Source organism: Erythrolamprus reginae, chromosome 4 (genome assembly GCF_031021105.1).
Source record: "Erythrolamprus reginae isolate rEryReg1 chromosome 4, rEryReg1.hap1, whole genome shotgun sequence".
Lineage (NCBI taxonomy): Eukaryota > Metazoa > Chordata > Lepidosauria > Squamata > Dipsadidae > Erythrolamprus > Erythrolamprus reginae.
Genome location: NC_091953.1, coordinates 18,805,254 through 18,829,899, shown reverse-complemented (window position 1 = coordinate 18,829,899; position 24,646 = coordinate 18,805,254). Strand labels below are relative to the sequence as shown.

Sequence of the window (24,646 nt, the reverse complement as noted above, 5' to 3'; positions counted from 1 at the left end):
ATTTTTTTTTGCAGCCCTTCACTGTCAAAAACCCTCGGCCTAGCTCCTGTCAGACCCATGTCGATGCGCGCAGTGTTTCCCAACCTTGGCAACTTGAAGATATTTGGACTTCAACTCCCAGAATTCCCCAGCCAGCATTCGCTGGCTGGGGAATTCTGGGAGTTGAAGTCCAAATATCTTCAAGTTGCCAAGGTTGGGAAACAGTGGATGCGCGAAGCCAGGGCTGGGCTACTGCCCAGATGGGGGAGAACATAAAATGGAGCCCCACCCCAGAGCACCCAATTTGCGCCGAAAGAAGTTGAAAGAAAATGCTGGGCATCCTGCATAAGCCCCGCCCACAGTGTGGTAGTAAAAATTTGGGTAGCCCTTCACTGGTCGAAGCCATCCCGGGCGCTCGCAGCTGACTCTTCGCCTGCTCTCCCCTCAGAACATTCCCCTCAGCTTCGCCCTGCACAAACGGGGTGGTGGGGTGTCTTTCAAAAAATAAAGGCCAGGCCTCGGGGAAGCCGGAGAAGCTCCCGCGCCCCGACGCTTCTCTTTTAAATTTGGCGACCGGCGAGGCGCACCTTCCCGCGGCGGGGCACGTGACGCCGGCGGAGGCGCGGGGAGGCGGGCCAAGCGACCCGGGGAAGGAGGGAGGCAGGCAGGCGGGAGGCGGCCCGGCGGCGGCTGCAGGGCCAGAGGAGGGAAAAAAGGGAGGCAGAGAAAGGAGGGCAGCGGACGGAGGCGTCGCCTTTAAATGCTCTCAGGCGGGCGGCGGCGCGAAGGCAGCGCGCGTGGAGCCTCCGGGCGAGGGGAAGAATATATATATACATATACATATCTATATTTATATAAAAGAAAGCGAGGAAGCGCTCCGTTGCGCCCTGGACCATGAGCAGCCCAGCCGGCTCCGTCGCCCTGCGGGATTCACTGGCCGCTCCGCCGTCTCTCTGAAGCCCCTCACCGGCTGATGCTTCCACCGTCGCGCCAGCATGTCCCGCCGAAAAATCTCCTCGGAATCCTTCAGCTCGCTCGGCTCGGACTACCTGGAGACCAGCCCGGAGGAAGAAAGCGAGTGCCCGGTGGCCAGGCTTCTCTGGAACGGCAGCCGGAGTCCCGCCGCCCAATCCGGGGCTACCACCCCGGTCTCGACCGTTCCACCGCCGGCGGCTGCGGCGGGTCTCCCCGGCCCGGTGCCCGCGGGTTCTCGGAGGGCTCCTCGCAGGAGGCGGGTCAACCTCGACTCCCTGGGCGAGAGCATCAGCCGCCTCGCCGCCCCTACGGTAAATGCGCCTTTTTGTGTGCGTGTGTATGTATTATTTTTACCCTCGCCGCTAGCAAGGCAGGTAGGCAGGTAAGGCGAGCCGCTTTGGCCGGATGCGCTACGAGCCCTTCAAGGGCTGACCGGGAGGAAAGGCACCCGGCGGGCTTGTTTTGGGGGGCGCTGGAGGCTGTTGGACACGCGGGGTTCGGACGCCGTCGGGATCCTCCAACCTGCAGCGCCCTGTAGACATCCCGGAGCATCTCCGCCCCCCCCTTCTTCGCCCACTCTTTTCCCACGATTGCGGGCTTTCGAAGCGCGGCCACAGGTTGTCCCTCGCCCAGGTGTCACCCTTGATCCGCTCCTGCGCCGCGTGCTGAGACTTGGAGGGACTTCCTCTTCGGTTCCAGATGTTTGGGCATTTGCTCTTTCTGCAGATCCCCACAATACCTATTGTTTTGTTTTGTTTATTCGCCTTGACAGATGGCTGGATAGATGAAAGACAGACAGACAGACAGAAAGTGGCCGGACGCATCAGGAATCCCTGACCCGTTGCACCATACCTATTATTTTGTACACGTTTTTGACAAACAATAAAGGAAGGAAGGAAGGAAAAAGAAAGAAAGAAGGAAGGAAGGAAGGAAAGAAAGAAAGAAGAAAAAGAAAGGAAGGAAGGAAGAAAAAGAAAGAAAAAAGGAAGGAAGGAAGGAAGGAAGGAAGGAAGGAAGAGAAAAGAAAAGTAGTCAGGAACGTCAGGAATCCCCGGACCCTTCGAAGTGGCTCTGTTCAGAATGTAGAATTCTTTTGGAGGATTCCCTTCTCATTCAGCCTCTGGTTTTCTTTATGGAATTTTCCAAAGGCTGTCCGCCTCCCCCCACCCATCCAAAATTCATCTTTTCTTCTTGCATTTTATTTGTTTTCCTCCAACTGCATTTTGGACTTCCTTATGGGGAGGGGGAAGGAGCCGGAGATAAATGTCACCTTTAATTGACATCTTTTAATTGGCAGCGTTAAATCCCTCCGGAAGACACCAAAGGCGAGGAGTGTAATGCAATGCTGCTTCTGCGCTTATTCCAGAAATATTTTGATTCTTCTACTGCTTCCCTAACCATCCTAGTGGGGTTATTCTCTTGAGAAATTGCCCATGTAAGCCTTATAGAAAAAAAAAAGAATGAAAAAAGAAACCTTGTAAGTTGGGATAGAGTTTTTACTGATTAATTGTAGCAGGGGAGTATTACTGGTTCAAAGCCTTCCCCAACTTCTATTCTGCACAGAAGCTTTCCAGAGAAATCTAGATAATGAAAAGCCCCTCCAGTCTACAGAGTTTTTTTCCCTTGGTCCTCCTTTGCTATTTGTAAGCCTCCTGATGGCTTGTGAATGGTAGTCCAACATTGCATTCTCTGATTCTTGCCTGTGACACATGTAATCTGACTCAGACAGTTTTGTTTATTGTCTTACCATGCTGTAGCGTTCTTATGAGAACACGGAGAGAACATGGCTTAGATGTTTACTTCCCATGAATCATCTTCCAATGGAACACAGTCCTCCTTTTTTCCCTTTTTCCAAAGTTTATTTTCACTTCTTGGATCAGAAGGGTTGTGGTTTCCCATATTTCTTATCAAAGATAACTTAAGACTTTTCTCTATTCAACTTCAGCCTTTATCCCATAATGGCTGGTCTCTGCTCTTTTCCCCTTTCTCTCCAATCTTGGCTGCTAATCCTTTCATTTATTGGTACATCCAATTCCAAGAGAGATCTTGGAAGTAATCTAATTCAGCCTGATCCTTTCCAGCTGTGGAGTTTTGCACGGACCACTATTCCTGACTGGAATTATACTTCTTTCCCCCCCAATAATTAAAAAAAGTCTAAAGATAGAAAAGTAATTTGTTTCCCTTTATCTCTTGGCTATTCCATATGGTTTTTGCCAAGCTGCTTTGAATTCTGAACTTGTTTGTTTTTCCTAGGGAAAGAGATGGCCAAGTGCAGCTTGGTTACATACATTTGCTTTATGTAATGCCATCAGTTTTGTCTGTACAGTATTCTCTAGTGATGTTCATTTGTCTTATGAAAAAAGTCCCATACATAAGAGACTGCTCTTTGCTCTTTTAATTGCCATATATAAAACTTGTTCATTGCAACTCTTATGATTTTGCTCAACCATACCTGATAGTTCCCACCATTTTAATCCAGCTATTGATTATTTTTGTGGCTGCAAGACCATGTTACAAAAAGCTAGTATGATGACTTTTAGAAGATGCTGATAGGAATCTCATCAATATATCAAAGGACCATAGGAAAGGTTCTAGTTACTAAAGTGAGGCATTATCTAAAATGCAGAAAAGGAAGGATCTAAGAAATTATCACGAGAGCTTTGCAGGAAGCGGAGAAGGAAGGTCCTGATCTTAGATTCCTAAAACATGGAACAGTTCTGAAGTTGTGGAAGGAGTCATTATTTGGAATTAGTAAATATTTATGCTCCTTACAACCAAATGCTGGAGTAAAATGCCAGCCAGTCTCCCCCCCCCCCAAAAAAAAAATACTCTGTTTAATTCTCCCCTCCCATCTGCTTTCAATCCCTCTTGGCAAAACTTAGCTGATTTTCTGAGTCTGTTGAATGTGCTTTAATTCTCATTAATCCTGTGGGATTCTTCTTCCTTGCTCTCTGGCTGTTTGTGCGTGCACATAGAATGTGTGTGTGTGTTTAGAGCATGAGAGAGTGTGTATGTGTGTGTTTAAACCATATATATGTCCATCCATCCATCCAGAATGGAGAAGGGCAATTGAGCAAGGAACTGAGAAATGTTTCTGCAACATTTCTCCTGATAAGCACTATCACAAGAGCTAAAAATAAAATAGTTGCAATTATATGGCACCTATACATAGTTCCAGAATCTGTTTTCAGTTATATAATTTGTCCCTTGGATATGCCACTGCCTTCTTCGTAAAAGCCATTATATCAGTATTGCAAAGAGGCAGAACAAATTATAAAGCTATGGGGATTAGTTTAATGCTGGTTGCCTGTAGTCATCTGGACAGGGACCAGATTAGCCCCAGTTTAATGTCTCTCTCCATCCCATAGTTGGTATTCCCTTTTATGGTATATTACTGAGAAATCTGCCTTTACTATAGTTGAGAATATTCAACAATTTCTTGGCTTGAAAGGAATGTGAAACCAATCATATTATAGTAATGGTATATATTTTGATGAAAATCCTCTTGCATCCTGGACATAAATTGTTTCAACTCCTGTCCTCGCATCCTGGACATAATGTTTTTCAACTCCGACCCTCAAAATGATGCTATAGAGCACTGCACATCAAGACAACCAGACACAAGAACAGTTTTTCCCCGAACGCCATCACTCTGCTAAACAAATAATTCCCTCATCATGGTCAAACTATTCACTAAGACTGCATTACTATTACTATGACAAAATCTTCTCATCGTTCCTATCATCCATCTCCTGTATGACTGTAACTTGTTGCTTGCATCCTTATATTAATATTGTTTCCTGATTGTTTATTTGAATTCTATGACAATCATTAAGTGTTGTACCTCATGATTCCTGACAAATGTCTCTTTTCTTTTATGTACACTGGGAGCATATGCACCAATGACAAATTTCTTGTGTGTCCAATCACACTTGGCCAATAAAGAATTCTCTTCTCTTCTCTTCTCAAACCTCTTTCAATATCTGATTAGAAAGACTAGAGGACGTAATCATCTTCAATCTATAGTGCATCCATAATCTTCCATTTTATATTGTGAAACTAATTGCATAATATTTAATGAAGTGTGCAATACCTGTAAAAGCTTTGGATCAATTTTAGTTGTGGTTAAGGTTTTTTTAAAATAGAAACAATAATTTATGCAATATTGATACATGTTGATCGGTTGTGTCCAGAATTGCAAATGTGACTTTCCCCTGCGGTGTTTGGGTTTTCACATTATTGAACAATGGGTAGTCTTTTCATGACCAACAGATCTGAGATATTTACTTTAAGAGGATCACTGATCTTTCAATCTGTTTTAGAATAGTTCATGTTCGAGGTAGTAAAATCATAGGTCAATTTAGGTGTCCAAATTTTTCTTTTGAACATGGATAGAAGCCATTATATATGCCTGTATGGGTCAGACACCAACAGTAACAAATTGGTAGCTTGGTTTTAATTTCTGACTTCAGACAGATGTATAGTAAATTAGATCACCTTTATTCCCTTCCCTTCAAATATAATGGCATTTACCCTGAAGCCTATTTTTTATTTTGACTTTTAATGAAATATTTTTAGATGAGCTTCAAAAAAAAAAAAAAGCAACCCTAGGCCAGAAGAAAATTTTCATGCAGTGAAATTTGGATAGTCCCATGTGGAGTGCGATTTGGCAAAAAGATATTAGAAATATTTTTAATGCTAGATATTGAAAGTATTTTTTCAGGAACATTGAGGGCAGAATAGATTCATGCATGCTATTTTTGCTAGAGCTGTGAAATTGCTTTATAAAACAAGCTTATATACTATGGGCCAACTTATTGCCTGTAAGTGATAGGAATCTGTGTGATTTGTCAACTGTAACCAACCTCCCGATATTTTGAAAAGATTTGTATCTGAACTTGGTTGCATTGTTAGCTTATCAAAGGAAAGGTTTCCATTTTGCTTTTGACATTTTCATTCTATTCATGATGACAAGTTTATATTCAATAGGGTACATCAGGAAAGATAAGAAGTACCAATGGGTTGAAGAGAGATAGAATTTTCTTTATATGCCTGTTAGATAGATAAGTATAAATGGAATTTCTTTAATTTGTTCCCCTCTTTCTGCATAGGCAGACCCACAGCTGATGCTGAAATAATAGATGAAGAATCCCAACTGACCTTTGTCATATTTTTTTAAAAATAATACAAGCGCTTAATAAAGCAATGGCATAATTTTAGTGATTTTTGAACGGCACATTTAAAGAGATTTGAAGAAATTTATTATTTCAAGCTCTCTAGCACTTCCAGATTTACCAATTATATTTTCACACTTTTGGGTACCATTAAGATAATTGTAACGAGATGATTTTAGAGATAGATGTAGATTTTCACATTCTGAGGAATACTGTATTTATATTTTATTGGTAATCTGACAAAACAAGCACAGGTTAAGTCAGGAGCGTTCCATTAATAGTTGTGGTCTCTTAGTCTTTTTCTTGTTCTGCTTCTCAGATTATAAATTGATTTTTCACATTGAAACTGAAACCACAGTCTCTTATAGCCATTCTTTACAAGTCATTACTATAACGTATTAGCTATTGCAGCTGTCTGTCAATAGAAAGATTTTATGGTACAGTTTTTCATTACATTTAATAATAAATATTTTTTTTAGTCTGTTCATGTCTTAAAATTGCTTTATGTAATTGTGAATGCCTAAAGCGGGAGTGTCAAACTCAAAACTTGGGGACAGGATCCAGCCCGCAGGTTGCTTAGATCTGGTCTGTGGGATTGTCCTGGAAACAGCGAAGGACCATCCTACAGTGGCTCCATTTTTGCTGGCAGAGGGTTGCAAGAGGCCGTGGGCCTTGGCAGCAGAAAACAGAGCCCGAATGCCCATTTTCACTGACAGGGTGCTCGGGCCATCACAGTCACTCGTGACAATAGTGAAATTGAGCTGCCCAGGCCCACCCTGGCCATGCCCACCCACTCGAGGTCAAAAACAACTCGGATGCAGCCCTCAATGAAATCAAGTTGATTGATTGAGAGCAATCATGGGCTCTCCTAGATATGCCCATGTCTCGTCAACACTCCGCAGCCTGCACTGGCTGCCGATCAGTTTCCGGTCACAGTTGAAAGTGTTGGTTATGACCTATAAAGCCCTACTTGACATCGGACCAGAATACCTTCAGGACCGCCTTCTGCTGCATGAATCCTAGCAACCAATTAGGTCTCACAGAGTCGGTTTTCTCTGGGTCCCGTCGACAAAACAATGTTGTCTGGCGGGACCCAGAGGAAGAGCCTTCTCTGTGGTGGCCCCAGCCCTCTGGAATCAACTCCCCCCGGAGATTAGGACTGCCCCCTCCCTCCTTGCCTTCCGCAAACTCCTAAAAACCCACCTATGTCGCTAGGCATGGGGAAATTGATATACCCATAGCTGTTCCGGTTTATGTATGGTTTGTTTGGGCTGTATAATTGTTTTTTATAAGGGTTTTAAAAATTGTTTTTAATATTGGATTTGTATACTATGTATTGTTTGTTGTGAGCCGCTCCGAGTCCTCGGAGAGGGGCAGCATACAAATCTAATAAATTATTAATTATTATTATTATTTATATGTCACTCATTCCAAAACGGACTCAAAAGTTTGACACCCCTGGCCTAAAGTAAGCCATTTTTAGCATTATTTGGCACCCAATATTAAAATATAAAGGGTCGAAATGCAAGTTGTGATCTTGCTTTAAAGTGCAAGCATCATCCTAGGTTGTATATTTTGGAAAATTGTGGTTTGTAGTGAAGAAAAGGTGGCTAATTTTGGAAGGCGTGAAATAATGGAGAAACGAGAGAAGGAAAAATTCAACTTGATTTTGTTCATGGCTTGATGCTATGTAGAAATTGAGCTAATAAAAAAAAAGGAAAAAAAATCAGTGATGAGTTTGAAAACTACCTCTGTTTTCTCAGGTCTCTCCTGCTTAGCAGTCTTCATTTTGTAAAAGATGAACCAGTTTGTTAAACAAGTGTTTTCTGCAAAATGCATACAATACTGGGAAGACCCCATTTCCTAAACATCCAGTTTGGAAAACTTTTAAGTTTGTGATTCATACAAACTGAGTTTACAAGCTGAATTTGTTGGATGAGTAATATGTTTGAACTGAATCTTGCACATCCATTTCTCAGGTAAATTGTGGGAAAGATGAGCTCTGATTACCAAAGTTTGTTTGTTTTCTCCTGTGCATTACCAAAGACGTTGTAAAATGTTCACACGTTTATTTATATTGTATAATACAAACAATATAGATAATGTTTTCTTTATATGCTAATATGATATTTTTTTTAATTGATGGGTATTTATTACTGCAAAAAGTAAAACTTGATATATTGAAATATTACCTTTTTGGAAATTAAAAATAAATCTGAATTGAATTTAAAAAAAAAGAAAAAAAAAGAAATTGAGCTAATAAATTTGCAATGGAGGTATGGTTTGAAGTGGGCGCTTCTTAGTAATTCAATTATTCAATCAGTGTGTAAATTCTGTTGTCATAGGTGATGTACAATCCTGGCTGATTTATGCTATGCATTGAATCTTCCCCTTTGGCTTTACAAGCTCAACTCAGTGGAAATAACTTGTAAATGAATGTACTGAGGATTACATTTAATAGCTTTTGGAATTAAATATTGGTTGAAGAGGACAGTCAAAATTTAAACTTCCCCCTAAACATGTTGATTTCATGTAAGCTCCAATGTATTTAATGTAGGTTATTTCCAGTTAACCAAAAATAGAATCACAAATAATTCTGTTCATAAAAGGAAAGTCTTTTAAATTTAGAAGACAGCGTATCTACTATGAAGTGAACTCTGTTCACTTCTATTCATGTGTCTACAATGAAGTGAATTCTAGGATTTCGTTTTGAATACATTGGATTCAAAGCTGCCTTGATATATTAAAGACAAATACATACTTTTTGGGTCTGGAAAACTTGGGGGGTTAAATTATTTGCATGGCTAATTATGAGCATTGGAACTATGAAAAAATTGTCCTGGACTCACAAATGAAGGAGACACAGCCAAAATATATTTCAGCATTTTAATAGATCAGACATAATTTTTTCATTCATAGCAGCAAATACACATTAACAAATATTATCTTCGGTTTCCTGTATCTCAGTTCCTGGCCATTGATTTCAGTGAACAGAACAACAATAGAAAAAACCCCCATAGAAACATAGAAGACTGACGGCAGAAAAAGACCTCATGGTACATCTAGTCTGCCCTTATACTATTTCCTGTATTTTATCTTAGGATGGATATATGTTTATCCTAGGCATGTTTCAATTCAGTTACTGTGGATTTACCAACCACGTCTGCTGGAAGTTTGTTTCAAGCATCTACTACTCTATCAGTAAAATAATATTTTCTCATGTTGCTTCTGATCTTTTCCCCAACTAACCTCAGATTGTGCCCCCTTGTTCTTGGGTTCACTTTCCTATTAAAAACACTTCTCTCCTTATGTTAATCCTGTTGAAAACCCTTCCCTCCTGTATCTTATTTAACCCTTTAACATATTTAAATGTTTCGATCGTGTCCCCCTTTTCCCTTCTGTCCTCCAGACTATACAGATTGATTTCATTAAGTCTTTCCTGATACGTTTAATGCTTAAAACTTTCCACCATTTTTCTAGCCCGTTTTTGGACCCGTTCAATTTTGTCAATATCTTTTTGTAGGTGAGGTCTCCAGAACTGAACACAGAATTCCAAATGTGGTCTTACATTTCGTCCCCTGTCCAATTGTCTTTCCTTTCTCTCACTTATCATATATATTTTCTTTCTTTCATATATCCTGTCCTCTAAGTTCACTTTACCCTTATATATATTACTACATGTCTATTTTTCTTCCTATGTATTTGTGTATTGGACAAATGAATAAATAAATAAAAATAAATAAATGAAGTAAAAAAACCAGGGCGAGCATCTTAAACATTCTGCCCTTATCGGTTTTTCCAGATATCTGCCTTGCTATAGACACATAATGAGACATATTGGTGTTATAATCTGGGCAGGACCATATTGCTGGTGAGATCCAATGACATAAGTGTGCGCATTTGATGTGGAATATCCTAGTTTCTAGGAGGCTGTTCCAACTGGCAAGCAGCAGCATGAGCAACAGTACATTGTGTGAGTTGCAGGGCAGGAAGTAAACTCTGGTTACATTTCTCAATGCACATAAAGCAATAGTATTTAGGTTGGAAAACTCCAGATGACAACGAAGGATTAATGAATTTCTTTGCAGCTCAGACATGGTAAATCCAGTTCTTTTATATGAGCCATGGTGGCATAGTGGTTAGCGTGCAGTACTGCAGGCTACTTTGCTGACTGCCGTCTGCCTGCAGTTTGGTAGTTGAAATCTCACCAGGCTCAAGGTTGACTCAGTTGACTCAGGCTTCAATCTTTCCGAGGTGATAAAATGAGGACCCAACTTGTTGGGGGCAAGATTCTGACTCTGTAAACTGCTTAGAGAGAGCTGTAAAGCTCTGTAAAGTGGTATATAAGTCTAAGTGCTATTGCTATCTATGCTACTACAGGTAGTTCTTAATTTACAGCAGTTCATTCAGTCACTGTTCAAAGTTAGAACGGCACAGAAAAAAGAAGCTTGTGACCATTTTTCTCAGTTATGACCCGTGGTCATGTAATTTACATTCGGGATGCTTGACAACTGAAGCACATTTATGATGCTGCAATGTCCCAGGCTCATGGGATCCCCTTTGAAAACCTCCTGACAAGCAAAGTCAATAGGAAAACCAGATTCGCTTAAAAACCATGTTACTAATTTTAATCACATAACGGATAGAAACATAGAAACATAGAAAACTGACGGCAGAAAAAGACCTCATGATCCATCTAGTCTGCCCTTATACTATTTTCTGTATTTTATCTTAGGAGGGATATATGTTTATCCCAGGCATGTTTAAATTCAGTTACTGTGGATTTACCAACCACGTCTGCTGGAAGTTTGTTCCAAGGATCTACTACTCTTTCAGTAAAATAATATTTTTTCATGTTGCTTTTGATCTTTCCCCCAACTAACTTCAGATTGTGTCCCCTTGTTCTTGTGTTCACTTTCCTATTAAAAACACTTCCCTCCTGGACCTTATTTAACCCTTTAACATATTTAAATGTTTCGATCATGTCCCCCCTTTCCCTTCTGTCCTCCAGACTATACAGATTGAGTTCATTAAGTCTTTCCTGATACTTTTTATGCTTAAGACCTTCCACCATTCTTGTAGCCCGTCTTTGGACCCGTTCAATTTTGTCAATATCTTTTTGTAGGTGAGGTCTCCAGAACTGAACACAGTATTCCAAATGTGGTCTCACCAGCGCTCTATATAGTGGGATCACAATCTCCCTCTTCCTGGATGTGGCAATAGAATAGAATAGAATAGAATAGAATTCTTTATTGGCCAAGTATGATAGTAAGCGCCCCAAATAGCATCTAAAAAATAAATCATATTCCAGTCCAATTCTCTCATCCAAAGTTCGATTTATTAGCAGAGCCATTTTGATCACACCATTGCCATTCCGATACTAACTTCCTTCCAGTTCCCCACCCAGGTTAAGGTTCATCCCACATCCCCACACCCACAAGTTCATCACGACGACCAGTCCGAGTGCAGTGATTTCACCGACTTCCTCTTTACTTCAGTTGATGCGGAACAAAAGATGACCTTGGACTCTAAGAAAGGAATTTGTTGTGGCTAGTAATTTTCCCTCTCATGCAACTACCCCTCCCAGTTCCCCTAATACTATTCTACTGTGCCAGGCCAAAGTCTCTAACTCTACATGATGGCTTCAGCCTGGCAGTGATTGGACACGCAAGGACTTTGTCTTGGTGCATATGCTCTCAGTGTACATGAAAGAAAAGCTACATTTGTGAAGAATCATGAGATACAACACTTCATGATTGTTATAGGGTAAAAGTGATGAAAGGGGGCTAAACTCATTTCACAAATTTTTCACTTAATGATAACTTTTGGGCTGAATTGTGACCGTAAGTATAGTATTGTCTGTATCTGAGGTTAAAGGTGAACTGTAAGTAAAATTAACAAGTTTTGCTTTTATCTGCCCAACTTCATTAACATGGCAATAGAGGTGAGCAACCAAAGCTTTTACTGTCAATTATTTAATTGATTAATTTCTGGAATGCACATTATGTAGCAATTGCACTTAGACGTATCTTTATTTTATTTTATTATTGTATTTTATTATTAAATTTGTATGCCGCCCCTCTCCGTAGACTTGGGGCGCCTAACAACAGTAATAAACAGCATGTAACAAATCTAATGTTTAAAATAATTTTAAAAAACCCTTATTAAAACCAAACATACACACAAACATACCATGCATAAATTGTATAGGCCTAGGGGGAAAAGGGTAGTTCAGTTCCCCCAAGCCTGATGACAGAGGTGGGTTTTGACGAGCTTACGAAAGGCAAGGAGGGTGGGGACAATTCTGATCTCTGGGGGAGCTAGTTCCAGAGGGTTGGGGCCGCCACAGAGAAGGCTTTTCCCCTGGGTCCTGCCAGACCACATTGTTTAGTTGACAGGATCCGAAGAAGACCGACTCTGTCGGACCTAACTGGTCGCTGGGATTCCTGCGGCAGAAGGCGGACCCGGATGTATTCTGGTCCCATGCCATGAAGGGCTTTATAGGTCATAACCAACACTTTGAATTGTGACCGGAAACTACCGCCTGATAATGCTTTATAGCTCTCTCTAAGAAGTTTACAGGCTCAGTTTATTATCCCCAACAACCTGGGTCCTCATTTTACCCATTTTGGAAGGATAGAAGGCTGAGTCATCCTTGAATCTCTGTGTCTCAAAGTGCTAAATGGCAGGCAGCCAGCAGGCAGCAGAAGGAGCCTGCAGTACTGCATTTCAACCACTGCGCCACCACTCTTCCTTTAGAATATAAGCTACATTCAGAAATGGTGAAGCAGAAAAGAAATCTATGCTATGGTCCTTTTTTAAGATAAGATTTTGTTGTCTTTGCTTCTGATCGTCTAATGTTATGCTCAGATTTATCAACGCAGATTTTAGCAGCGCGGTATTATGTTGCAATTTGCCATTGGACTTCTCATTTAGGACTTTTGCATCAAAGAAGTTGAATCTGGTTTTGGGTGCAAAACAGCTCATGAAAGATCAAGAAATGCTTGATGGTATGTGTGAACTAGTTCAAAACTGGGGATCAGTACTGTCTGTCAATCATGAAAGTGCTCATGGAAAAGATTCGTTTTGGCTGAATTTAAAATCTTTAGAGTTTTCCACCTGCCATTCTCACTTAATTTGACGGAAAAGCTATGATCCTTTTCACAGGAGAAGTTTTCATGAGCGAATACCGGGTTCTTTTTCCAGATATGAATTGATTTACGATCTCATCTGACTATTTGAGTCCTATTATGCAATATCTGGCATAATTAGTTGCATCCTCCTCCTAATATAGAATATTATAGAAACAATAGAAATAAATAGTGAACCAACTTTTCTGATAACAGCGCAGATATAGCTAAATGGGGTTTTTTTACATTTAGATTTCAGTATTGTAAATCCAGCCATTATACCTCTGTACATTTCTATCCTAGCAAATAGAACATGTTTCTATTGGCTGTTGATTGTTCTGCAAATTTCCATGTCGCCTGTTCTTTGTTCTTTAAACTTTTCACTCTTTACAGGATCTTATCAGTTGCATCCAACCATGACTTTCCCAGTCTTTTTTTTCATCCCAGCTCACTCATTCTTCATGTATTTGTTTTGTGATGCATTTCTCATTCATACTCCCTCTTTGACCAAACCACCAGACTGTACTTGTGTTGTACTGGCCATGCATTCTGTATTTCATCTAGATTATGTTCTGTCGGGCTCTCTGGTAGACTCCTCCCAAAAATTCACTGGTACAAATTTCAGACACACACAAGTTTGAAAATTCAAAACAATGTTCTTTATAATGAAAATTCACTTAAATTAAGCCCTCTTTTGGTATAGCAAAGAGCACTGGTCTCCAAACAAACTGGTAATTTGTACAAGTCCCTTATCAGTTCTGTGATACTTAGCTTGCAGCTGTGAGGCAATTCACAGTCCTTCTTCTTTCACAAAGTGAAACACACTTTGCTCTGGTTTAGTTTCCAAGCGGGGAAAAATCAGCACACAAAAGGTCAAAGTCAGTAAAGCAGTCAGGAAACACAACAATCAGATAATCCTCCACAATGGACAAACCCACAGGCTGCTATTTATAGCAGCCTCACTAATTACCACAGCCCCACCCAACCACAGGTGGCCTCATTTTCTTTGATAATAATCTCTCAGTTGTTGTTGCCTATGCATCGCTCTCCTTATGCGTGGCTGTATCATTAACTCTTGTTCTGAATCCAAGGAGGAGCTAGATAATTGATCTCCTTCTGAGCTGTCTGCCACACTCTCCTCCTCTCTGTCACTCATGTCTTCTTGGTCAGAGGAGCCTTCATCATCAGATTCCACCGGGGGCAAAACAGGCCTGCAGCATGTGGATGTCTCCCCCATATCCACAGTCCTTGGGGCAGGAGCTGGGCCAGAGCTAACCACAACAGATTAATTATTTTGTTTAATAATTGTTTCCCAATCTTGGCAAATTGAAGATGAGTGGAGGTCAACTCTCAGAATTCTCAGCAACAGCTGTGGTGGCTGTGGAATTTTAGGGTTGAAATCCATATACCGTACCTGGGAATGGTTAATATTGGGAAACCCTGATATACAGGTAGTTCTTGACTTTCAACCGCAATTGGAACCAGTGGTTAAAGTGCAGTACTGCAGGCTACTTCTGCTGGTCACCGGTTGCCAGCAGTTTGGCAGATCGAATCTCATCAAGCTCAAGATTGACTCAGACTTCCATCTTTCCGAGGTGGATAAAATGATGACCCAGATTGTTAGGGGCAATATGCTGACTCTATAAAACTGCTTAGAGAAGGCTGTAAAGCACTGTGAAGCGGTATATAAGTCTATAAGTTCTATTGCTATTTCTAAGCAAGGCTGTTGTTGAGTGAGCTTTTATGCCAAAGTTGTTAAGTGAATGGCTGCAGTTGTTAAATGAGATATATGGTTGTTAAGTAAGTCCAGTTTTCTTGTTAGAAGCCGATTGGGAAAATTGCAAATTGCAATCACATGATTCTGCAATGTTGCCTCCATTATATATACATGCCAGTTGGCAAAACTCTAAATCATTAGAATTAGATTTTTTTTTAATTGGCCAAGTGTGATTGGACACACAAAGAATTTGTCTTGGTGCATATGCTTCCAGTATACATAAAAGAAAAGATACGTTCATAAATCATAAATGAATGATAAGGTACAACAGTGAACTATAGTCTGGGTATAAATAAGCAAACAAATCATATTAGGAACCAGTCAATATACATTGTAAGGAAACAAGCAACTAAGTTACAGTCGTACAGTCATTAGTAGCAGGAGATGGGTGATGGGAACAGTGAGAAGATCAATAGTAGTGCGAACTTATTAAATAGTTTGACAGTGTAGAGGGAATTATTTGTTTAGCAGAGTGATGTTGTTCGGAAATAAAGTGTTCTTGTGTGTAGCTGTCGTGGTGTGCAGTGCTCTATAGCAGTGCTCTATAGCGAATGCTGGCTGGGGAATTCTGGGAGTTGAAGTCCAGATATCTTCAAGTTGCCAAGGTTGGGAAGCACTGCTCTATAGCATCGTTTTGACGGTAGGAGTTGAAGCAGTTTGTGTCCAGGATATGAAGTGTCTGTAAAGATTTTCATGGACCTCTTTTTGACTCATGCAGTTTACAAGTCCTCAATGGAAGGCAGGTTGGCAGCAATTGTTTTTTCTGCAATTCTGATTATCCTCTGAAGTCTGTGTCTGTCTTGTTGAGTTGCAGAACCAAACCAGACAGTTATAGAGGTGCAGATGACAGACTCAATAATTCTTCTGTATCAGCAGCTGCATCTGTTTCCTCTTCTTTAATAAAACATTTGACTACAAATTCATCTACCTTTGCTTAACTTTCCCCATTTATAAATCATTAGCAATCATCCAGCCCATTTACTCTTGTCAAATCTAACCACATTGGCCTTTAATATATCAGTTTTCTGGTGATATTCCTCAATGTATCGTGCTGCAAATTGTTGGACTTCTTAGCCAAAAATATATATTGTCTACACACAAAAGTACATGCACATACGCATCCCAACTAGTCCACTTATAACATAATTATAACTTATAATGCATGAGTCCCAGCAACCGGTCAGGTCCCAAAGAGTCGGCCTTCTTCAGGTCCCGTCAACTAGACAATGTTACCTGGCAGGGCCTAGGAGAAGAGCCTTCTCTGTGGGGGCTCTGGACCTCTGGAACCAGCTCCCCCCAGAGATTCTGCAAGAGCCTAAAGATCCACCTGTGCCAACAAGCCTGCGGCAATTAGATGTTAGCCCCTGGCTGAATGAATGGAATGTATGTTTTGCTGTTTGAATGAGAGTGATTGGTTTTTAATGAATTGGGGTTTTAGATTAGTTAGTTTAAATTAAATTTGGATTTGGAATGTTTTTACTGTTCTTTCATATGTTGTAAGTTGCCCTGAGTCTTTGGAGTGGGGTGGCATATGAATCCAACCAACCAACCAACCAATCAACCAATCAATGTATTTATTATGCATTCATATAAATGCTAAACCAAGGGGTCAATGCACCTCCTTATATTACTCTGCTTAGTGTCCAACTATTTCTTAAGCAATCCATTTATTCTTGCATATGCTTTGCATAGAAAACATAGAAACATAGAAGACTGACGGCAGAAAAAGACCTCATGATCCATCTAGTCTGCCCTTATACTATTTTGTGTATTTTATCTTAGGATGGATCTATGTTTATCCCAGGCATGTTTAAATTCAGTTACTGTGGATTTACCAACCACGTCTGCTGGAAGTTTGTTCCAAGGATCTACTACTCTTTCAGTAAAATAATGTTTTCTCATGTTGCTTTTGATCTTTCCTCCAACTAACTTTAGATTGTGTCTCCTTCTTCTTGTGTTCACTTTCCTATTAAAAACACTTCCCTCCTGAACCTTATTTAACCCTTTGACATATTTAAATGTTTCGATCATGTCCCCCCTTTTCCTTCTGTCCTCCAGACTATACAGATTGAGTTCATTAAGCCTTTCCTGATACGTTTTATGCTTAAGAGCTTCCACCATTCTTGTAGCCCGTCTTTGGACCCGTTCAATTTTGTCAATATCTTTTTGTAGGTGAGGTCTCCATAACTGAACACAGTATTCCAAATGTGGTCTCACCAGCGCTTCCCTCTTAGCCTCTCTTCCACCATCACTTTTACTATCTTTCAGCAGAATATTCATGTAAAACGTCCCATAAACCCAGCTTACCTATTCAATGGTTCCTTGAAAGGAACAAAAATAAAAGGGCATTTCTTTTGTCAAGTTTATGTATTTTTCAGGTAGTATTTGCACAGCCTCTGTCTAAATTAAAGCTACATGGCGGTATTCCAGTTTTGCTGATTGACACTCTTTTTAAATTTTTGATCACATCTTTCTTGACAAGCTTTAAAAAACTCCGATCCCCTTATAGTTTCTACAATCACTCTTTCAAACTTTCCCCTTTTACAGTACAAGGAAAAATAATGACATTATTCCAATCCTCTGGAAAGAAACCTCCAAATATATATTAAACAAGTCACACAGCTACGACAAGAAAACGGCTTCTATATTTTATAATTTCTCCTGTTACATTTGTCTACATTGGTAACTTTATCATTTTCAACATGCTTTGAGCACTTATGACTTTTTTCATTGATCTTTTTTTCTTGGACATCAACATTGATGACAATTGTTTCAATTATGTCGTTTGACATATCATTATTGGCATATCTATCACTATTGGCATATACTTTCCCAGCATTTACTTAGTCCCTTGATATCCCAAATAATTTCATTCCTTTTAAATTTTACTTCTATTCTCCATTGTTGAGGTTTCTAGTTTAGCCCCAGTCACTCACACTTCCAGAACAATTTTTTCCCATTTCCATCAAAATTAAGCCCCATTTTCTCTGCTTCTTTTAATATCAACTGTTCCATGGTCTCCTTGACTACACTATTCACAACTGTGTCTACTGTCATTATGTAATACCTTTTCCCCATCTCTTTTTGCAGCAAACCTTTATTTTCGTATTCATTTTTTTCTCAATCACTACTTCTTTCATTTCTTCATTTTTATCAAGCACCTCTTTTCATACTTCCTACATGCTTAAGTGGCGCTTTAAAACATACAGTAATTATTTTCATTCTGTTCCATTTCTACACCTTCTTTTCTTACGTCCACACTCTATTCATTTTTGGGGAGATAAATTTATCTTCCAAGGAGTTGTTATATTTGTTTCATTTCTTTCATTTCTGTGACAGACTACAGTAAGAAGGAGGGGGCACATTCCAAGGAGGGGAGGGGATGAGACTAGAGATAGCATGATCCAGAACTAGATTGTAGGAAGGGAGATAGATCCAGTGTAGTCATTCCCCAGAATATCTCAGAATATATTCATTACCTTGGGGCAACATAGGTTTATTCTGGCAAGATTCTGTCTATACAGTGTTAGCAAATAGAACTGGACTTTGGCTGGATTTTGAGTTGCTATTGGGCTAGCTTGACAATTTCTTACCTTTCCTTCCAGAACTATTTCCCCCAAGATTTTTTCTTGTCTGCCGCACAGTTAGAACATCTCATCATCCTTCTATTATTCACGGATTCTCTGTATTTCATCTGAGTGGAATCAAATGGTGATTTTGTTTCAGAGTTATATCCGTTCCTTTCCCTCATTTTCCTTGAAGGAAAGGGTAATACAAGGGTAGTACAAGTGCACTGGAGTGCCTTCCATCCCCTGTCCTATTGCTACCTATATCTCTTCTTCTATTCTTTCATTAATATGTTCTATTACTATATCTTCTTTTCTATTCTTTCATAGATATATTTTACTATGAGTATCTCCTCTGTAACCTTCATCATGTATTTTACTATGTGTGTATATATATATATATACCCACTAAAACCCTTATTGCGTATTGGACAAAATAAATAAATAAATAAATAAAATAAATAAATAAATAAATAAATAAATTCCTCCAGCCATAAGAGAGATGCCCAGGCAGTTCCTCCTCAAAGGGCTGATGTTAAACCCAATAATCCTGGACATTTTTAAATCTAGAATCCAGCCTTCTTTTTTAAAGGAAATTTCTTGAGATGATAGTTGGGCAGTAACCTCCACAGTTCTCGGAGAAAATGGACTATCTAGAACTGTTTCAGTTGGGATCCAGATCAAGGCAAAGTAAAGTATAGAGTCAACATTAATCACATTTGCTGATGACTTTTGGTGGAGCTAAGATGTAAGCGATAGTTCAGTCCTGGTGCTCCTTGGCTGATCATGGTATGCTTCTGGGACAGCTGTGAGGACTGGCGTCTAGCAACATAGCAATTTTCTATCTTTTTCAACAAACGATCTAAGTGTTGACAGATAGGGAGAAATCAAGCTTGAACTCTGCATGTGTGAAGTGCCTCAGGGCTTGAAGCTCTTACCCTTCCCATTTAACATCTACATTGTCTCCTATATTTTATATATCTTTTCTACCATCCATATATCCTTCCTCTACTCTTCATTGATGTATACTACTCTCATATCTCTTCTTCTATCCCTTCCCTGATATTTACTACTTCACGTTTTTATTCTCCTTAACTTTCAATTTGTATTGGACAAAATAAATAAATAAATAAAATATCAGTTCAGGATTTGGTAAAATCACTATGCTGTTGAGACCTAATTGTACAGCACAACCTTGGACTGTCCAAGAGATGCTGGTGATGTTCTATCTTGGTGTCTCAACGCTTTGCAAGGCAGGACGAAGAAGAATAGACTCAGGCTCAGTTCTAACAAGATCAAATAGCTGTGGATATTTGAGGCTCTTGATCATGAAGACTTTTCATAACTAGTCTTGTTATGGAGAAGCACCCCTGCATTTGAGAGTGATATGTAGTCTGTGGATTTTCTCAGACTGACCCATCTTCCTCAAATAACAGATGTCATTGTAGGCCAAGAGCCCGTTTGCTCCAAGTCTTTAATCATTTGAAGCTATCAAATTATAAATTCTTATACTTTCACATAGCAGGATAAAAAGTGTCATCTCCTGAGATCCTTCTCCCCATGTAACATTCCCTTTAACAGTATAGTAAAACCAGTCCTAGTCCATTTGGTCCATTTGAACACAAACATAATAAAACTCATCCCCTCCTACCATATTTAGGCTATTCCATGCCAGCTAGATTCTCTGACTTCAATGAAGTCAATATTATGCTATCTGGACCTTATAGAATAGAATAGAATAGAATTTTATTGGCCAAGTGTGATTGGACACACAAGGAATTTGTCTTGGTGCATATGCTCTCAGTGTACATAAAAGAAAATATAGATTTGTCAAGAACCATGTGGTACGACACTTAATGATTGTCATAGGGGTCAAATAAGCAATGAAGAAGCAATATTAATAAAAGTCTTAGGATATAAGCAACAAGTTACAGTCATACAGTCAACATGGGAGGAAATGGGTGAAAGGAATGATGAGAAAAACTAGTAGAATAGAAGTGCAGATTTAGTAGAAAGTCTGACAGTGTTGAGGGAATTATTTGTTTAGTAGAGTGATGGCGTTTGAAAAAAACCTGTTCTTATCAGTTTGAAGATACATAGAGTATATCAATAGAGACTCAGAGTGTTCTGATTCCAACACTTTATTATTTTATTTATTTATGTATTTATTTTCCAAACATGTATAGGATAGTAGTAGTTTGTAAAAACATAACATAAATAAAAACGATAAAAGAGGACAGTAGGACTGGGATGGTAGGCAGAGTGGTGCGCTTATGCACGCCCCTTACAGATCTCTTCGAAACAGGGAGAGGCCGACTGTAGACAATCTAAGGTTATAGTTTGGGGATTTCACTAAATTTCATTAAATCCCAAGCAAAGATGATATGAAGGAACTACTATACGCTCTCTAGGGCTTTAAAAAAATCAGGAGATTGGGACAGTCAAGAGTCCTGGCAGAGAGATACAGAAGAGCATAAGAAAAACAACCACGTTTGCATACTTGCAATAATTCACATTAAAGTAATTCTAAATTAGTGAGTGATTGATGAAGAAAAGCAGATGTTTCTTTTCGTTATGGTGTGTGTGTGTGTGTATGTATGACAGCTTAATGGAAATTAGAAATCATATTTCACATTGTATTACTTTTAAGCAAAAAAATTGATATTGTCAGCATTTGCGAAAACCTGTATATCACACGATTAAGCAGACAATTCTGCCAAGGCAAGTATTAATTGGCAATGAAAAATAGACTCTGTGCAACTTGTATCTTTACCATTACAAGTTCAAAATGGGTGGGAATAATTTATCCCCGGTAGCTAGAAAGAAAGGAAGGAAGGAAGGAAAAAAAGGATAAAAAAATCATGTGCTGACATTATTTGAGTATCAACCAGAATCTGTAATGTAAACAAAATAATTTGAATACAAAATAGAATCAATCACAAAGATGCCATTTAACATTAAAGCCACAGTTAAAAAAATGCAGTGTGATTTTGCACAACAAAAATGATTGTTCCAGATTACGGTCCATAAGTGATGCTAATTCACAGAGATAAAGTGCAGGTTTTTTAATCCACATTTCTAAGTGCTTTGACTTAGTGTGATGAAAAATGTGAGTAGAACATTGTTCCAAATTATCCCATGTCTGTCTGTCTGTCTTCCACCTTTATTATTTTTACAAATAACTCAGTGATGAACACACCTATTTTTCCCACAACAAAAACTCTTGTGAGTTGGTTTGGAGTGGGAGGAGTGACTGGCCAAGGTCACCCAGATAGCTTTCATGGCTAAGGAGGGACTGAACCTCATCATCTCCTGCATTTTAGCCTGATGTCTTAATTACTAGACCAAACTGGCTTTTCTTAATGAGTTTTTGTATTTATTGCATACGTTTTTATTTTGGAAGACTCATGTGAGTATTAAAGAGAATAGATTTTGTCTGAATGTGTATGAAACCATAATTGAGTGCAAATAAATGAAGTCACCAGTCTGTACTAATTCATTATAAGAGCTGCTTTTAAATATATTTTTTTTGTCCACAAAATAAAATTTGAGTTGAAAAATAAACCTCAGCCTTGAATTGAAACTAAGGATTCAGCATCTTGCAATTAAAGTCTAATTAAATAACTTCATTATTAATGATGACTGGTCACTTCTGCATGTACTTCTTTGGTTCACATTATAAAGCAGAAAACTTTTGTGGTTACTGAGGAAAAAAAAAAGTGAGTTCAGCCTATTTAATTTTAGTAGTGCACACCATATAATCTGAATTGCATGTGTCACTATACATTTATCTTCGTGCAGGAAATTATTTCCCTCCCGCTACTTGTTTCACTAATTTTACCTTTGTCCCTTTGGTTATATTAGCCAAATTTAATTAAATCCTTGATTCCAGTATAAATCATCATGATAGGTCAGTGTTTGAAATATCTCCTCTCTCTCTCTCTCTCTCAATCTCTCTCTCTCTCTCTCAATCTCTCTCTCTCTCTCTCAATCTCTCTCAATCTCTCTCTCTCTCTCAATCTCTCTCTCTCTCAATCTCTCTCTCTCACACACACACACACACCAGATAGTCAGATTTTTGAAGTAAAGAAACCTGATAAAATAAAAATCAAGAGTGAAAACCAGTAATTGGCATAGTTTGGACCAGTGTTCCCTCTAATATTTTTTTTCGTGTGGGCGGAAAAGTATAGTGTCTGAGCGGCAGTCCCTTTGGGACTGGGCGGCACAGAAATAATAAATAAATAAATAAATAAACAAACAAACAAACAAAAAACCCACCCTGTTTTGCCTCAGAGAATTTCAAAATAAAATACTGTACTGTGTGTCTATAACAGTGAGCTCATATTAGGGCAACGCTATCAATATCAAAATGCCACTTAAATAGTTGAGCTAGTTTCAAACTAGATTTTGATTTTCTTTCTCTCTTCCTTAATCCCATTCTTTTTCTTTCTCTTTTCCTTCCTTTCTTTTTTTCTATCTGTTTCTTTCTCTTCCTCTCTTCCTCTCTCTCTCCTTCCCTCTCACTCTTTCCCTCTCGGCTTCTGGGCAGGTTTGGAAAACTCTGAGTTGATGATGATTTTTAAGTGAGCAATTGCTCACTGCTCAGCTTAGAGGGAACTATGGTTCGGACTGTGGGTAAATAACTTTAAACACACAGCTATGTATGTTTACTGGCCTGATACTTTAAAAAAAAAATTAACTACAGCATATAGGAACTAGCTCTGAAAGTGAACAGATCAATGTGTATCTAACCTGCCAGACTTATTCGGCACGAATTATTCTATTATGTTTATCTCCATTTGTGATATCATCAGCGAGCCTTTGATATATAACACATGTGGTGGTTTGGTCAAACCTTTGATGTAGGCTTGTTCAAGCTACTACAAGTCCTTTCAGAAGGATTTCGTTTAGTTAACTCAAAATCTCTGCTGCACAAAACTCGCTTTTAGGGCTGTGAGAGTGTGTTTGAAATGCTGATCATTTTTTTTTTTAAAGGCATCGCATCTGTATGCTGCCTTGCCTTTAGATCCTCTAAGATAATGTTCAGAGGTTTCCTCTCTCCTTTTATCTTAACAATTTTTCTAGGAAGTAGGTCAAGGTGGAACATACATTTGTTAACATTTATAACAAGATGGTGGAAAACCTAGGGATAGCATTATCACATCCTACTAAACTTGGTCAGATGGCCATGATATTGTTACAGTATTCATGTATTCAAAATTCAGAATCCATTCAGGACAATACTATTTATAAACAAAACACTTTTAGCCACAGCTCTTTTGGGCTGGGATTAATAATCCAAATTCTAAAAGCAGGATATGACCTCTAGGACATAATAAAATTAACCCAGCACTATTAGAATAGCAAAGGGCACAAGGCTCACTACATTGTACAACCCCCTGGAGCATCTCAGAACCCTATAAAAATTCATCCATTCCTAAGCCAAGGAATCGGCAAGCCCAGAAAAATTTGCTGCTATCACTGATGCATCCAAATAAACAGAATCCCAATCAGCCTCCATTTTACTTCCATTGTCTTTCTCCCGGCTTGAAATTGGACCAGATTTTTCTTTCAAGAATTGCAAAGACCTCTGACTAGGAACCTAATCCAAAAGGTAGATGGAGGTAGATTTTTTAAAAAAGGTATAGTGCTGAAAAGCAGGTAAAAAACAATTATTGCTTAAGGAGAATTGTTTGTATTATGTGGGATTTAAATGCGTTTAAATCTTTCATGCTGATGGTACAGAAGCTGGCAGTTGGTCAAGCTGACCCTAGGTTTCAAGATGAAAGGCAGTTTATTAGTGGTTTAAATTTTAGGGAGGAACTTCATGTTCATTATCCATTCCTTTATTCACACTATAAATCAGCATGCTGTGTTGCCCCAAAATTGCCTTTTCTTTTAGCTGCATCCAAGGAGAATTTCTGTACCATCAGGTCCTTTCGATTTAAACACCTGCCTCTCCAAATGTGGAAAGTGTGGTTTCCTTGTGTGTGGCCTTATTTGGATGGAGCTTTTGTTGATTTCTTTTGTGAGAGCACATTGGGT

The 24,646-nt window shown here is 39.2% G+C and overlaps 1 protein-coding gene across 2 annotated transcripts in view; it reads left to right on the top strand.

The window, feature by feature from the left end:
• Positions 1 to 627: 627 nt before the first annotated feature.
• The window catches only part of GUCY1A2 (guanylate cyclase 1 soluble subunit alpha 2), a 252,779-nt gene continuing 228,760 nt past the window's right edge, over positions 628 to 24,646 (top strand). Inside the window, exon 1 of one of the 2 annotated variants that reach the window (XM_070751674.1) lies at positions 628 to 1,265. In XM_070751674.1, the coding sequence (XP_070607775.1) occupies positions 975 to 1,265 (291 nt within the window). In that variant the 5' untranslated portion in view covers positions 628 to 974. The remainder of the gene's footprint in view (positions 1,266 to 24,646) is intronic. The other variant, XM_070751675.1, reaches the window with a different exon arrangement.